The 13965-nt window shown below is 40.0% G+C and overlaps 1 protein-coding gene across 37 annotated transcripts in view; it reads left to right on the top strand.

Annotated features, from left to right (window-relative positions):
• The first annotated feature begins 2650 nt into the window (after positions 1–2650).
• The window catches only part of SP100 (SP100 nuclear antigen), a 98682-nt gene continuing 87367 nt past the window's right edge, over positions 2651–13965 (top strand). For 36 of the 37 annotated variants that reach the window (XM_072719225.1, XM_072719231.1, XM_072719219.1 and 33 more), the window contains exon 1: positions 2651–2931. In XM_072719225.1, the coding sequence (XP_072575326.1) occupies positions 2900–2931 (32 nt within the window). In that variant the 5' untranslated portion in view covers positions 2651–2899. Of the gene's footprint in view, positions 3502–13965 lie in introns of all 37 variants that reach the window. The other variant, XM_072719224.1, reaches the window with a different exon arrangement.

The following is a 13965-nucleotide window of genomic DNA, read 5'->3' as shown; positions in this document are numbered from 1 at the left end:
AGAGGCTCCGCCCCCAGGCAGCCCCTCAACACTGAAATATTGCCACCAAATGACCACCGGATCCACAGGGGCTAACTATCATGACCATGCAATTGCAAGGGGGGGGTTGGCTCCCAGCCTCTTTCCCCATCTGGGGCACAGGCAGACGAGAACTCGTGGAAAGAACATGTACCCATGTGCTGGGCCCAAGTCAGGGAGTTACTGGGCCCCTCCAAAAGGCATCCCTCTCCCTCACCTGAGTACCAAACCAGCAGACAGATAGGTATAAAAGTGAAACAGAAGTGGTTCAAAATACCAGGTCTTTTCCTGAAAAACAGATATTAGGCATCATAGCTTAGTGTGTAGCAAAAAAAAAAAAAAAAAAAAAAAAAAAATGGGATCCCTAAACCAAACCCCTAAATTGGGCTTATCTACACAGCCTCAGGGTGCTCCAATCAATCACACACACCCCCAGCCTCCCACAGCTCCCCAAGCTCCTGTCCCTGTGCACCTGACCTTGGAAAAGCCTACAGAGCCCTGGCCTCTCCAGGTGTGATGAACCCAGGGAGACCCAAACAAGCGGCAGACCCACCACTTCCACTAAAGAGTCTCCCCAGAAAGGAGGGAAGGGCAGGCGGTCCAGGTGAGCCCCACTGATGGATGTCCCCTCCTGGGACACTGGAGCAGGGCCCGAGTATTCCCACTTAGGTGCCAGGCCCCAGCTCTCCCTGTTTCTCTTTCTTTCTTTCTTCTGTCTTTTTAAAAAGATATTATTTTAAATAATACCTTTAAATCTTTTCTTTTAAAAAGATATTTATTCATGAGAGACACACAGAGAGGCAGAGACATAGGCAGAGGGAGAAGCAGGCTCCCTGCAGCCCTGCAGGACCCTGAGCTAAAGGCAGATGCTCAACCCCTGAGCCACCCAGGCGTCCCTCCCCTTCCATTTCTACATCCACAGAGGTGCCAAGGCTCTTGATCCCCCTGCCCCAGTGGCCACTGTTGCTGCTCAGCTGCTGCTGCTTCTTGCCCTTGAGTTCCCAGGGACAAACCTCTGGTCCCCACAGGGGTTCCCAGATTGGAGACAGCCCCGCTATGAAAGTCTGATCAGAAGCTGCTCCTGGGGACACTCACAGAGCCCGTCCCATGGGTGGGTCCTTTGCCTGGTGGTCCCTCCTCAGTGTGGCCTCTCCCACCTCCAGGCCTCCAGGTCCAGCACTTGGGCTCCTTCCAGGACAGGGACAGTGGACCCTGGTGTTACTACTATTCCTTGCAGCTGCAAAAACTGCCCCAGGCGCTTCCTTGTTTCCTGCAAATCAGGCCAGTGGAATTTTCAGGAGTTCAATCTACTTCTCAGGCTGGTTCTGTCTCTTTGCTAAGCTGGTGGGCCTGGCATTTTCTGGATCACAGAAACTTCACTTTCTTCAAGAGACCTCCAGATTTCTCAGGAACCACAGCTGCTCCTGCAGGCGTGGGGCTCGCCCAGCTTCCTCTGGCCCCATAGGAATGGCTCCGTCCCTCCTTCAGGCCAGGAGAAGCCAAAGGTGACACGGCCAACCCCACAAGGGCCACCCGCGGGTGCCCCCACCCCGCCAGCTGCCCATCTCAGCAACCCTATGCAGACCCACTGAAGAGCTGGCACGTTTATGACAGCATCCAACACGGTGGTGGCCTGGCTCAGGCTGCTGCCCAGGGACAGAGAAGGAGAGAGGCAGGGGACACTAGAAAAGGCCGGTATCATCTGTGTCGGGCCTTGTCTGGGCCACATGTCCCATGGAGGCCAGGAGCAGAGGACAGCTGTGCCCAACAGTGGCTCAGCTTACTAGTCCTTCTAGTCCTGAGAGGGAGGGAGAGAGAGGCAGAGAGACCCGCACCCCATGGGTAAGGATGTCCTTATCAGCATCCTGGAATCCTCGCCAGGCTGATGTTGGCGCCTTTGTGGGGAAAGACAGGATATCTAAGGAAAGAGGGTGGAAACCTCCTTTCCCTGCAGTTTCAAGTATAACTAAGTCAAGCTTTGTGGAATGAGCACTCGGAATCCCAGTGAGAAATCCATGGACAGACAGGACTGGGAGGCCGAGGTCACCCTCCCCACTGGGCTCACCTGCCCATTTGCTTCCCGGTCATCTCGGTTCCAGCCTCCTTCTCCATCCAAGGGAGGAAGCCTGCCCCGCTCAGCATTCCCGGGACTCCTTTTCGGGTGTCTCATCATCCCTGGGGTCAGGGTACCTTAAACTCATGTGCTGGAGATGTTAACCAACGTCACCCCCTTGGCTGTGGCCTTGCAGACTTCTCTCTTCCCTGCGGCGGAGTTCTAGGAACAGTAAGAACATTTCCCCAGGCGTACGATGCTGAGCGTTTGGGCTCCCTGCAGCCCCGTGTTCCCACGCTGGGACCTTACCCAGTGCAGGCTCTCCCACAGGAAGGGAGAAGACGAGAACCTTCCGACTCTCCCTCCTTTCGCCCCCCAGCCATGTCAGCCAGGGGAAGGGACAAACACTGAGCTCCCCGCTGCCCACCCCATTACACTCAGAAGCCCTTTTAGACAGAAGGGCAGGAGCACTTGAGGACACACAGATGTTTCTGTGTCCAACAAGTGCACCCCAGGGACTGGCCCCGGCCTCTCCAGGCCCTGAGGAGTCCCTCCTCGCCCTCCACGCCTGCTGTCACAGTCTTGGGGCCTGAGAACCATGGAGGAGCTGCAGGAAGGAAACCCTATCTGCCCAGCAAAAGAGAGATACTTTCACTTCTCTTTTCCCAACTTGGGCGGAGCTCTGTCTGCATGAGTCAATTCACAGACTTCCTGCTCCGGGCTTAGCAGCCACCGTGAACCAGGCCGCCCCAAAGCAGGGTTCGGAGGCCATACTTGAGGCCCAGGAGGGCGCCCAGGAGGGGGCCCAGGGGGGCCCAGAGTGGAAACATGGCCGATGGGGAAAGAGACCTCAGTTCCAGGTCAGTCTTGATCTCTTTCCCTCTCATCCCTCCCTCTCTCTGGCCGGGGGCTGCTTCACTGTCTTTCTAAAGAGTCCAAAGTTGAGACCCTAAAACAAAATCTGGACTTTAGACCCGGTCTACAAGAATGCTGGCTTGCGGTATAATAAAGTGCTGGAAGAGGTCATGAGGAAACCAGGGGTCAGCTCACGACCACACCACACGCACGACCTTCTGGTTTTGCAACGCTGCTCAGCTGGAGGCCCGTCTGCAGTCCCTCTCCTCTCTGAGGCTTGCCAGAGGGATTTGTTGTCTCCTCCTCCCGACCTCTGAACTTTCTCCTTTCCCTCAGGCCTCCTCTACCTTCGTGAGTCACTTCAGAAAAGGTCACATTGAGATAATGTGCCATGCAGAGTAAACACACCTGACTTCTGCTCAAACGCTGGGTGCTGTGGTCTCAACACCTGTCCTGTGAATGGGCCTCCATCACCGGCTCGGGCCCTGCTTCTCTCTCTGGCTGGGGGTCTGGGTTTTTCCTCATCATCTTGACCACAGGAAGTAAAGAAAAGAGAAAGGCTCCCGACCACCAAAGTATGTAGTGCAGGCTCAGGATTTTTATCTTTACTATGATTTTTTGTTGTTGTTCTGGAAGGGGTTATGGCTCTGACAAAAAAAAAAAAAAAAAAAAAAAAAAGGAAGGGGGTGGAAAATCTATCTAGTTCTCTAGTAATGGGTCAGAGATAATATTACTTACTATTTTGATCAATTTATTGTTTAATAGAAAAGAAATACATTATATATTCTTGCTCAGCAAATTGGTTTTTTTGTTTTTTTTGTTTTTTTGTTTTTTGTTTTTTGCTCAGCAAATTTTAAACAAAATGGAAATTATATAGAGGGAAAAACATCCTGTTTACCACCTATCCCGCCACCACTTCTAACCTGGGTCCTATTAAGTGTTTCCGGCATAAACTTTCAGATCTTTTTCTGTGCATTTATAGGTGTAGCTTATTTCCCTAAATAAGCACTTTGTGCCTTGGCTTCTTTTTTTTTTTGTTTTTTAATAAATGGGATTATATTGTATATGCTATTTTACATTTTTCATTTTCTCTTATTTTAATAGTGAAAATTCTAGAGATCACCTTAATATATGTCTACTTCATTCTTTTTAAGAGCCTCATGCTTTTCCATAGAATAGATACACCACAATTTTTAAATCATCCTGCAGTGTCCATTGACGGACATTTAGGTCATCTTCAGTTGTTCACTTTGTCAAGAAACTATGATTATGAATCATCGATTTCCTTATATTTGTGCACATTTACAAGTATTTGTCTCATGTCAGCAACCAAAACAAGTAGAATCGGGGAGGCAAAGGTTACTAATATTTACTTGTTTATACATCCTGCTCGATTGCTTTTCTAAGTAGCTGAATCAGTGTGTTCTCTTAACAATATCAAATGGGATAAGCCATCTCCCCGCACCCAAACTTTCCAAAGATGGTAGATAAAGAGTTGCGTCTTGTTTTAATGTGCATTTTCTGGATCCCATGGGATGTTGGACAATGTTTCTGGTTTCTTGGCCATTTGCCTCTTCAATGAATTCCTGGTTCATTTACTGCCAGTGTTTTCAGTTGACACGATCGTCGCTTCTTTAATAAGAAGGGAGAATTTGCTAAATATTCTGAAAATTAAAAATATACTCTCCTTGTCTTAGAACTGTGTTCATGGTAACTTGATCTTATTAGAGCTTAAAGTTTAGAGTGTGGGCTTTTTATGATATTGATGCTTCCTCTGTTGTTCTAATTAATTGAAGCGATGCAGAAAAGCTACTGATGGATATTCCACGCATGGTCCTTCACCGCAGCTCTCGTGTTCTTAAGATGGCAGATTCAAGTCTACCTTCACTGCACTGGAGTCCCTTCTCTTGCATCACAAAAGAAACATTTTCTTTCTCAATCCTGGGGCAAAATTATGCTTCCTTCAGAGCTGGTGTCTGTGCCCTACATACTCATCTCTTTCCATTGTTGACTTTCTGCTCGGGATGGTTGTCTCAATCGTTTCTTCCACGTCAATCATTTAATTTTTTAGTACTTTTCTGCATTTCTTGTTATTTTTATGTTTTCAAAAAGTTGATTATGTTTATTTGGTGGGGGGTGGGTAAGGGATCTTAATTTGTTTCTATGGCTTTGCAGATTTACTGTAAACCACTTTCTCTTTCTTTCTTTCTTTCTTTCTTTCTTTCTTTCTTTCTTCTTTCTTTCTTTCTTCTTCTTTCCCATCCCATCTTTAGGCTCTTGCTGTATTTATTGAGCTTTTTGTGTGATTGTGAGTGCTGTGGGGATGTTTCCTTCACCCTCTGGGTTACTCTTCCAGCTTAATTCTGTCTGCAGTTTGGATTTTGTGTTGCTTTACTGGCTTTTTTACCTGCCCGTGTGGTTTTACAGCCCGTTTCACTCCTGATGGACTCCCAACCTCCACCTTACACAAGCTTAATCTGGGTGAATGTTTTCTTTCCCCCAAATACCCAGTCTTATTGAGACTGAATTGCTTCCCATCTGATCTACAGTTTGAAGGCTCTAATTTTTTTCTTATCTATTTTTTTCTGAGGAAGCTTTAATTCGTTAAACCATCCTTTCCCCCTTGGTGCACTGGCCCAGGGGTCCTACACGCAGGGCCTGTTTCACGCGCTCTCTCCTCCGCCACTGGCCTGTGTGAGCCTCTCCTAACGCCCCGAACACCACGATGTCACAGTGACCACGGCTTCAGATGAGCTCTTGATATCTGTTGAAGTAAATCTTGTCTTCTTTCCTCCCCAAGTGGCTTGGCCCTTTGCATCTCCAAATCAGCTTGTCAACATCTGGCCGGGAGTGTTTTAGGATTGCATTGAATGTATAGATCAATTTGAAGAGAATTGATATCTTCATAACACTGTGTCTTCTATCTCATTACTATGGAATATTATTAATTAAAAAATCTTTTCTAATAAAATTTATATTTCCCTCCCTAGAGGCCTTATACTTCTGCTAGATTTATTCATAGGTACTTGGATTTCTTTATGCTATCAAATCTACATAATTTAAATTTGATTTTCTAGCTCCTCGTTACTAAGATAAAGGATAAATGGAAACTTTGCCAAACTCCTTTGAATTCTAATGACTTCTATGGAGATATATATGTACAAATGTGGATTTACATAATGTATACACGATGACAATTTTGTTTCTTCTGATCTAATCCTTCTACTTATTATTCCTTTTTCTTGGCTTACTACATGGGCTATGTACTTTGTATACGGCAAACACAACTACTGATAATAATGATTCCGTCTTGATCCTAATCCCAAAAGGAAAGTTTTTATCAGTGCAGAATTATGGATGATATTTGCTGTAGGCTTCTTTTATAAAAAGGCTTTCTAAAAGACTTAACAGATTAAAGAAATTTTATTTTGGCACCTGAAACTTTCAACATAGCAAGTGTTTGTGACCCTGTTTTTGGTTGTTTTTGCTGGTTCTCACTCACAAATTTTTCTAATAAACTTTTAAAATTTGAAGAGAATAGATATTAGATTAGATGCTAGATAGAATTTATTTTTGTTTTATTTTTTGTTTAGTATTGGAGTAATTTTATATTTACAGAAAAATTGCAAAGACAGTACAGAAGTTTCTGTGCCCTGCACACCCAGATTCATTTCCTGTGACATTATCCTCTTAGATGATTGTGGTGTATTTTTCAAAACTGAAAAACCAATACTGGTAACATCACCAATATTGGTGAAAGAAATTCTAGACTTTTTTTTCATCAGTTTTCCCACTAACACACATTTTCCATTAGTATACATCAGTACACTGTTCCACAGTCCCATCCAGGACTCCACATTGCATCTAGCCATCCTGTCACTTATTCACTTCTGGTTGTGTGACAGATTCTCAGTCTCTTCTCGTCTTTCGTGACTTTGACAGTTGGAAGAGTACTGGTCAGGCATTTTGTGGACTGATTTTTAATTCGGGTTCATCTTGATGGTTTTCTCATGATTAGAATGCACTTATGGATCTTGTGAGAGCATACCACAGAGGTGAAGTGCCCTCCTCATCGCATTACATGAGGGGTTATATGTCAACCTGACCATCAGCAGGGAAGTTGACCTTGATTATTTAATTAAGGTGGTGTTTGCCAGGCCCCTTCACTATAAAGTTAGCATTTTTCCTTTTCCACAAAGAAAAGGGAAGGGTTTTTTTTCTGTTCAAAAAGATTATTTTGCTTGGCATCTTTGTGTACTAGCATTGTATTGGGGAAATTATTTGTAGGTAAAATCGAGGACTCCAGTGGAAACAGTTTCAGTTTGCCACATCCAGGTGCCTCTGTGCACTCTTTAACACAGGTCAGGGTCTGAGGGCACCTGGGGGAAGCCAGGTGGTTCCAGGCCAGAGCTGCCCCCCTCCACTCCATTCTCACTAGGAAGGTGTCATGGTAGTGGCTGGGACTCCCGCTGGAACCTCCACTTTGTGTGGACTCTAGACTTCATTTCTGTTCCCCTCACCCATTAAAGTTGTCAAACAAGAGGTTCTGATTCCCAAGGATCAGTAAATGCCTCAAGTCAAAAATGGCTCTGTGCTTGCTTACCTCTCTGGTTTCTTCTTTCACTTGACTTTTGCCTGGTAAAGCCTTCCCATAGTTTCATCTCTTTAATAACATTTTTAAGTGCTTTTTTTCAACTTTTACAGTTTTCCAAGAAAAGGCTATATTGCTTGTGGAAGTTGGGGGGGATTGAAGTTTTTTTCAATCCTGCCCCACCATACCGGGAACTTACAGTCATGGATTGACTAGTTGATTAACTCTCATTTTTCAAAGTTTATTGCTTGAGGTTTGATTGTGGTTCATGAGGTTTATCTCTGAATGCTTTTAAGATTTTTCTCATAGCATTTGTGCTATAATAAGACTAGATGTATTTGTTTCTTAAATATTTAAAATTTTTTGGTTTTGTTTTGCATTTATCCTTTTGGAGTTTCCAGAGTTTCTTGAATTTGTGAGTTGATGTCTTTTGTTGTATTTTTTTGTTTATGGGCTTTTGTTTCTTGTTTTAATTGAAGTATAGTTGGCATATATATTAGTTTCAGGTGTACAACATAGTGATTTGACATGTATATACATTATGAAATCATCACCATATTAAATTGGTTACCATCTGTCACCATATAGGATTATTACAATATTATTGACTATGTTCTTTGTTCTGTACTTTACATCCCCTTGGCTTATTTATTTTATAATGGGAAGTTTGTACCTCTTAATCCCCTTCACCTGTTTTGCCCATTCCCCCACCTATCTCATATTTGGCAATCATCAGTTTGTTTCCTGTATTTATGAGTCTGTTTCTGTTTTATTTCGTTTATTAATTTGTTTACTTTTTAGATTCCACATGTAAGTGAAATCATATGGTATTTCTCTGACTTATTTTACTTAACATAATATCCTCTAGGTCCATCCATATTATTGTAAATAACTAGATTTCCTTCTTTTTAAGATTTTTAAGGCTGAGTAATATTCCATTATATAATATACAGACCAAATCTTCCTTATTCATTCCTCTATTGATGGAAACTTACATTGTTTTCCTATCTTGGCTATTGTAAACAATGCTGCAATGAACACAGGGTGCACATATCTTTTTGAATTAGTGTTTTTATTTTCTTCAGATAAATATCCAGAAGTGAAATTGCTGAGTTATACTGTATTTCTATTTTTAATTTTTTGAGGAACCTCCGTACTAGTTTCTTTTTTTTTTTTTATAAATTTTTATTTATTTATGATAGTCACACACACACAGAGAGAGAGAGAGAGAGAGAGGCAGAGACACAGGCAGAGGGAGAAGCAGGCTCCATGCACCGGGAGCCCGACGTGGGATTCGATCTCCGGTCTCCAGGATCGCACCCTGGGCCAAAGGCAGGCGCCAAAACACTGCGCCACCCAGGGATCCCTCCGTACTAGTTTCTATAGTGGCCGGACTAATTTACATTCCCTTCAACAGTGCATAAGTGTTCCTTTTTTTCTATATCCTCGTCAACACTTATTATTTCTTGTCTTTTTGATTCTAGTCATTCTGACAGGTGTGAGGTGATGTCTCGTGGTTTGGATTTGCACTTCCCTGATGATTAGTGATTTTGAGCATTTTCTCCTATGTCTGCTGGCCATTGTATGTATTCTTTGGGAAAATACCTACTCAGGTCCTCTGTCCATTTTTAAATCTGGTTGATTGCTTGCTTTTTTTTTTTTTTTAGTAGTATTCCAATACTATGTTGAACATGTTTTGTTATAGGAGTTCTTTATGTTTTAGATACTAACCCCTTATGGAATATATCATTTGCAATTATCTTCTCCCTTTCAACAGGTTGCCTTTTTGTGTTGTTTTTTTTTTAAGATTTTATTTATTTATTCATGAGAGACACAGAGAGAGGCAGAGACACAGGCAGAGGGAGAAGCAGGCTCCATGCAGGGAGCCCGACGTGGGACTCAATCCTGGGTCTCCAGAATCATACCCTGGACTGAAGACGGTGCAAACATTATATGGTCTCATTCATTTGGGGAATATAAAAAACAGTGAAAGGGAATAAAGAGGAAAGGAGAGAAAATGAGTGGGAAATATCAGAGAGGGAGACAGAACAGGAGAGACTCCTAACTCTGGGAAACGAACAAGGGGTGGTGGAAAGGGAGGTGGGCGGGGGGTGGGGGTAACTGGGTGATGGGCACTGAAAGGAGCACTTGATGGGATGAGCACTGGGTGTTATGCTATATGTTGGCAAATTGAACTCCAATAAAAAAATACATAAATAAAAAAAATAATAAACCACTGAGCCACCGGGGCTGCCCGCCTTTTTGTTTTGTAGATGGTTTCTTTCACTGTACCTTTTAGTTTGAGGTATTCCCAATTGTTTAGTTTTGCTTTTGTTGCCCATGCCTAAAGGGATAGATCCAAAATATATATATATATATCATTAAGACCATTTGGGGCACCTGGTTGGTTCAGTTGGTAGAGCATGTGACTCTTGATCTCAGGGTCATGAGTTCAAGCCCCATGTTGGGCATGGAGCCTATTTAAAAAAAATATTGTTAAGACTAATGTCTAACAGTTTGCTACCTATTTTTTCAGGAGTCTTTTTTAGATCTTTAACCCATTTTGAGTTTATTTTTGTGTATGGTGTAAGATAGTATCCAGTTTCATTCTTTTGCATGTAGCTGTCCAGTTTTCCTAGCACCATTTATTAAGAGACTGTGTTTTCCCCTTTGTATCTTCTTGCTCCTTTTGTCATAGGTTACTTGACTATGTAAGTGTGGGTTTATTTTCGGGCTGTCTATTCTGTTCCATTGATCTTTGTGTTTATTTTTGTGACAGTATCATACTGTTTTCATTATCGTAGTTTTGTAGTATATTATGAAATCTGGGATCATGATGCCTCCAGCTTTGTTTTTCTTTCTCAAGATTGCTCTGGCTGCTTGGGGTCTTTTGTGGTTCCATACAAATTTTTGGATTGTTTTAATTCTGTGAAGAATGTTGTTGGTATTTTGATAGGAATTATGTTGGATCTGTATACTGCTTTGGGTGGTATGGAAATTTTAACATTAATTTTTTTAATCCATGACTATAGTATATCTGTTCATTTATTTGTGTCATCTTTAATTTCTTTCATCGATACCTTATAGTTTTCAGAGTAGAGGTTTTTCAACTCCTTAGCTAAATTTATTCTTAGGCATTTCATTATTTTTTGTGCAGTTGTAAAAGGGGCCATTTTCTTAATTTCTCTCTCTGTTAGCTTCTTATTAGTGTATAGATAATGCAACAGATTTCTGTATATTAATTTTCCATCCTGCAATTTCCCTGAATTTATTAGATCTAATAGTTTTTTTAATGGAGTCTTCATGGTTTTCTATATATAGTAGTATCATGTCATCTGTAAACAATGATAGTTTTACTTCTTTACCAATTCAGATGCTTTTTATTTATTTTTCTTGTCTGACACTATAGTTAGGATTTCCAATACTATGTTGAACATAAGTGGCAAGATAGGGTGCATCCTTACCTTGTTCATGATCTTAGAGAAAAACTGAGAGCTTTTCACTGGTGAGCATGATGTTAGCTGTGGGTTTGTCATTTATGCCCTTTATTATGTTCATATATTATCCCTCTAAACCCATTTGGTGAGAGTTTTTATCATAAATGGATGTTGAGTTTTGTCTAATACTTTTTCTGCATCTGTTGAGATAATCATATGACTTGTATCCCTTATTTTATTGTGTGTATCATGTTGATTGATTTGCTGAAATTGAAATTGAACCACCCTGTATCTCTGTAATAAATCCCATGTGGTATATGATCCTTTTAATGGTTTGTTGAATTTGGTTTGCTAATTATTGAGGATTTTCATTTATCTCATATTTATAACAGAAATATGGTACTCATAATGATTTGGGGTGATTTGAAATTTTTTAAAAAATGTACTGGAATGATTTATTTAATATGGACATTTTCTATTCTTTGAAGGACTGCTGAAAATTGTTTGTAAAACTGTTTGCAATTGATATTGTGGGAGTGTGGGGGTCAGGGCAGGACTAGGGTAAATCTCGAAGTACATTATACATTTCTATTACTTTTAGTTTTATTTAGTTTTCACGTTGACTCTCAGTTTTGATGATTCATATTTTCCTAAAAGTAATGATTTTTCCTAGATTGTCATATTTATTGGTAGAAAATTATACAAGGATTTTTTTGGTAAAGTTTTAATCTTTTCTTTAACTGCAGACACATCCTTTTCCTTATTCCTAGCATCATTCATTTATGTCTTTTCTTTTGTTCTCTTGATCAAATTTTGCCTTTTGTTCTCTTCAGAGAATCACCTATTGGTTGTATTGATCCATTATTTTTATTTTTTGTTTGAGATTTAATTAAATCCTACTTTTCTTTATTATATTTTTGTATTTTTTTTCTTTCCTCACTTTTGTCTTCAATTTCCTTGGGGGGATTGCCTTGACTTCTTTTCTTAATACTTTGGTTTAAAACTTAATTTACTTTTCAATGTTCCTTGTTTTCTAATAAGTGCATTTTAAGTCACGAATATTTATCTCTGTGTCACTTTGTGTATATCTGTGGTTTTGTATGTTTTCATTAGAGTTTATTTGTTACTCATCTATAATTTCTATTTTACTTTTTAAACTAAAAATTGCTTGGAAGGAGTTTGAAAATTTCTCAGTGAAAAAGATTGAAGGAAGTCTTTCTTTGTCCTGGTTGTTCTGATCTTATATGTTGTTAGAAAATGTGTTCCTTCAGATTTTTTTTTCATTTCATAGTCTATTTTATTTTTCTTGTGGCCTAATACATGTGATTTTGAAATTTCTCCATCTTTAAAGGGTAATATAATGTAATGATTAATAATGCTACTCAGTGCTGGCCAGGAGGGAGGATAGGAGCTCAGGGGGTAGGTAGGAAGTTTGTGGAATGGTGTTCTGAAGACTAGCTCTGCCACTACATAGCTGTAAAATACAACCCCTCAGTATTTAAAGATATTTTATTACAGATCATGATTTCTACTATACAGTTTGGTGAAATACACATTTTATCAGTGTGAAGTAACCTGCATTGTTTGTAATGCTTTCAATGCTAATTTCTATTTGGTTGTGATTTTAGTTTTGCTACAAAGCACTCTTTACTTTGCATTTGTTTATTGTGTCTTTTCCAATCCCTTTAATTTTAGTCTTCTTGAGCTGTTTTATTTTTTCTATGTCCCTTACAAATAGAATATAGTGTGCACAAAAATTAACTCAAGTGGATTAAAGTCTTGAATGTAAGACCTGAAACCATTTAATCCCTAGAAGAAAACACAAGTGATAAGCTCCTTGATACTGGTCTTGACGTTGAATTTTTGTGTTTGATTCAAAAGCAAAGGCAACAAAAGTAAAAATATACAAGTGAAATACATCAAATGAAAAAGCTTCTGCACAGCAAAGGAAGCCATCAATCAACGAAATGAAAAGGCAACCCACTGAATGGGAGAAAATATTTGCAAATCATATATCTAAAATGCATAAAGAACTCAACTCAATAGCAAAAACCCAATCTGATTTAAAAATTGTCAGAGGATCTATTAATAGACATTTTTCCAAAATTATGTACAAATGGCCAACAAATTCATGAAAAGATGCTCAGCATCACTAATTATCAGGGAAATGCAAATCCAAACCTCAATGAGATATCACCTCACGCCTGTCAGAATGGCTATTACCAAAAAGACAGGAAGTAAACATTGCTGAGGATGTGGAGAAAAAGGAACACTCGCGCACTACTGGTGGGAATCCAAACTGGTGCAGTCACTATGGAAAAGAGTACGGAGGTTCCTCAAAAAATTAAAAATTGAGCTACCATATATGCAATCCAACAATTCTGCCTCTGGGTATTTATCTGAAGAATATAAAAATACTAATTTGAAAAGATATATTCACTCCTATGTTTATTGCAGAATTATTTACAAAAGCCAAGATATAGGAAAAACCTAAGAGTTTATTGATAGATTAATGGATAAAGAAGATGTGATATATATATATAAAATATGATATGTGTGATATATATGATATATAATGTAATACTACTCAGCCATGAAAAAGAAGGAAGTATTGCCATTTGTGACAATGTGGAGGGACCTTGAGGGTATCATGTGAAATAAAATAAATCAGATAGAAAAAGACAAATACCATAGGATTTCACTTATATGTGGAATCTAAAAAACAAAACCAAGAAACAACCAAAAAAGCCTTTTCGTAAATACAGAGAGCAGAGTTGTGGTTATTTAGGGGGGTTCAGGGTGGACAAAATGGGTGAGGGGACAATTGCATGGTAATGAATAGTAACTAAACTTATTGTGGTGAGTTTTTAGTATATACAAATATCGAATTATTACGTTGTATACCTGAAACTGAAATATCATATACTAATTTTTGGTCAATAAAAAATACATATTGCTGAATTTTATTTTCTATCCAATATATACTCTTTAAAAAAAATTATTTATTTTTT

Source organism: Vulpes vulpes, chromosome 9, assembly GCF_048418805.1.
Source record: "Vulpes vulpes isolate BD-2025 chromosome 9, VulVul3, whole genome shotgun sequence".
In the NCBI taxonomy this organism is placed as follows: domain Eukaryota; kingdom Metazoa; phylum Chordata; class Mammalia; order Carnivora; family Canidae; genus Vulpes; species Vulpes vulpes.
This window is presented reverse-complemented; position numbering and strand designations above follow the sequence as displayed.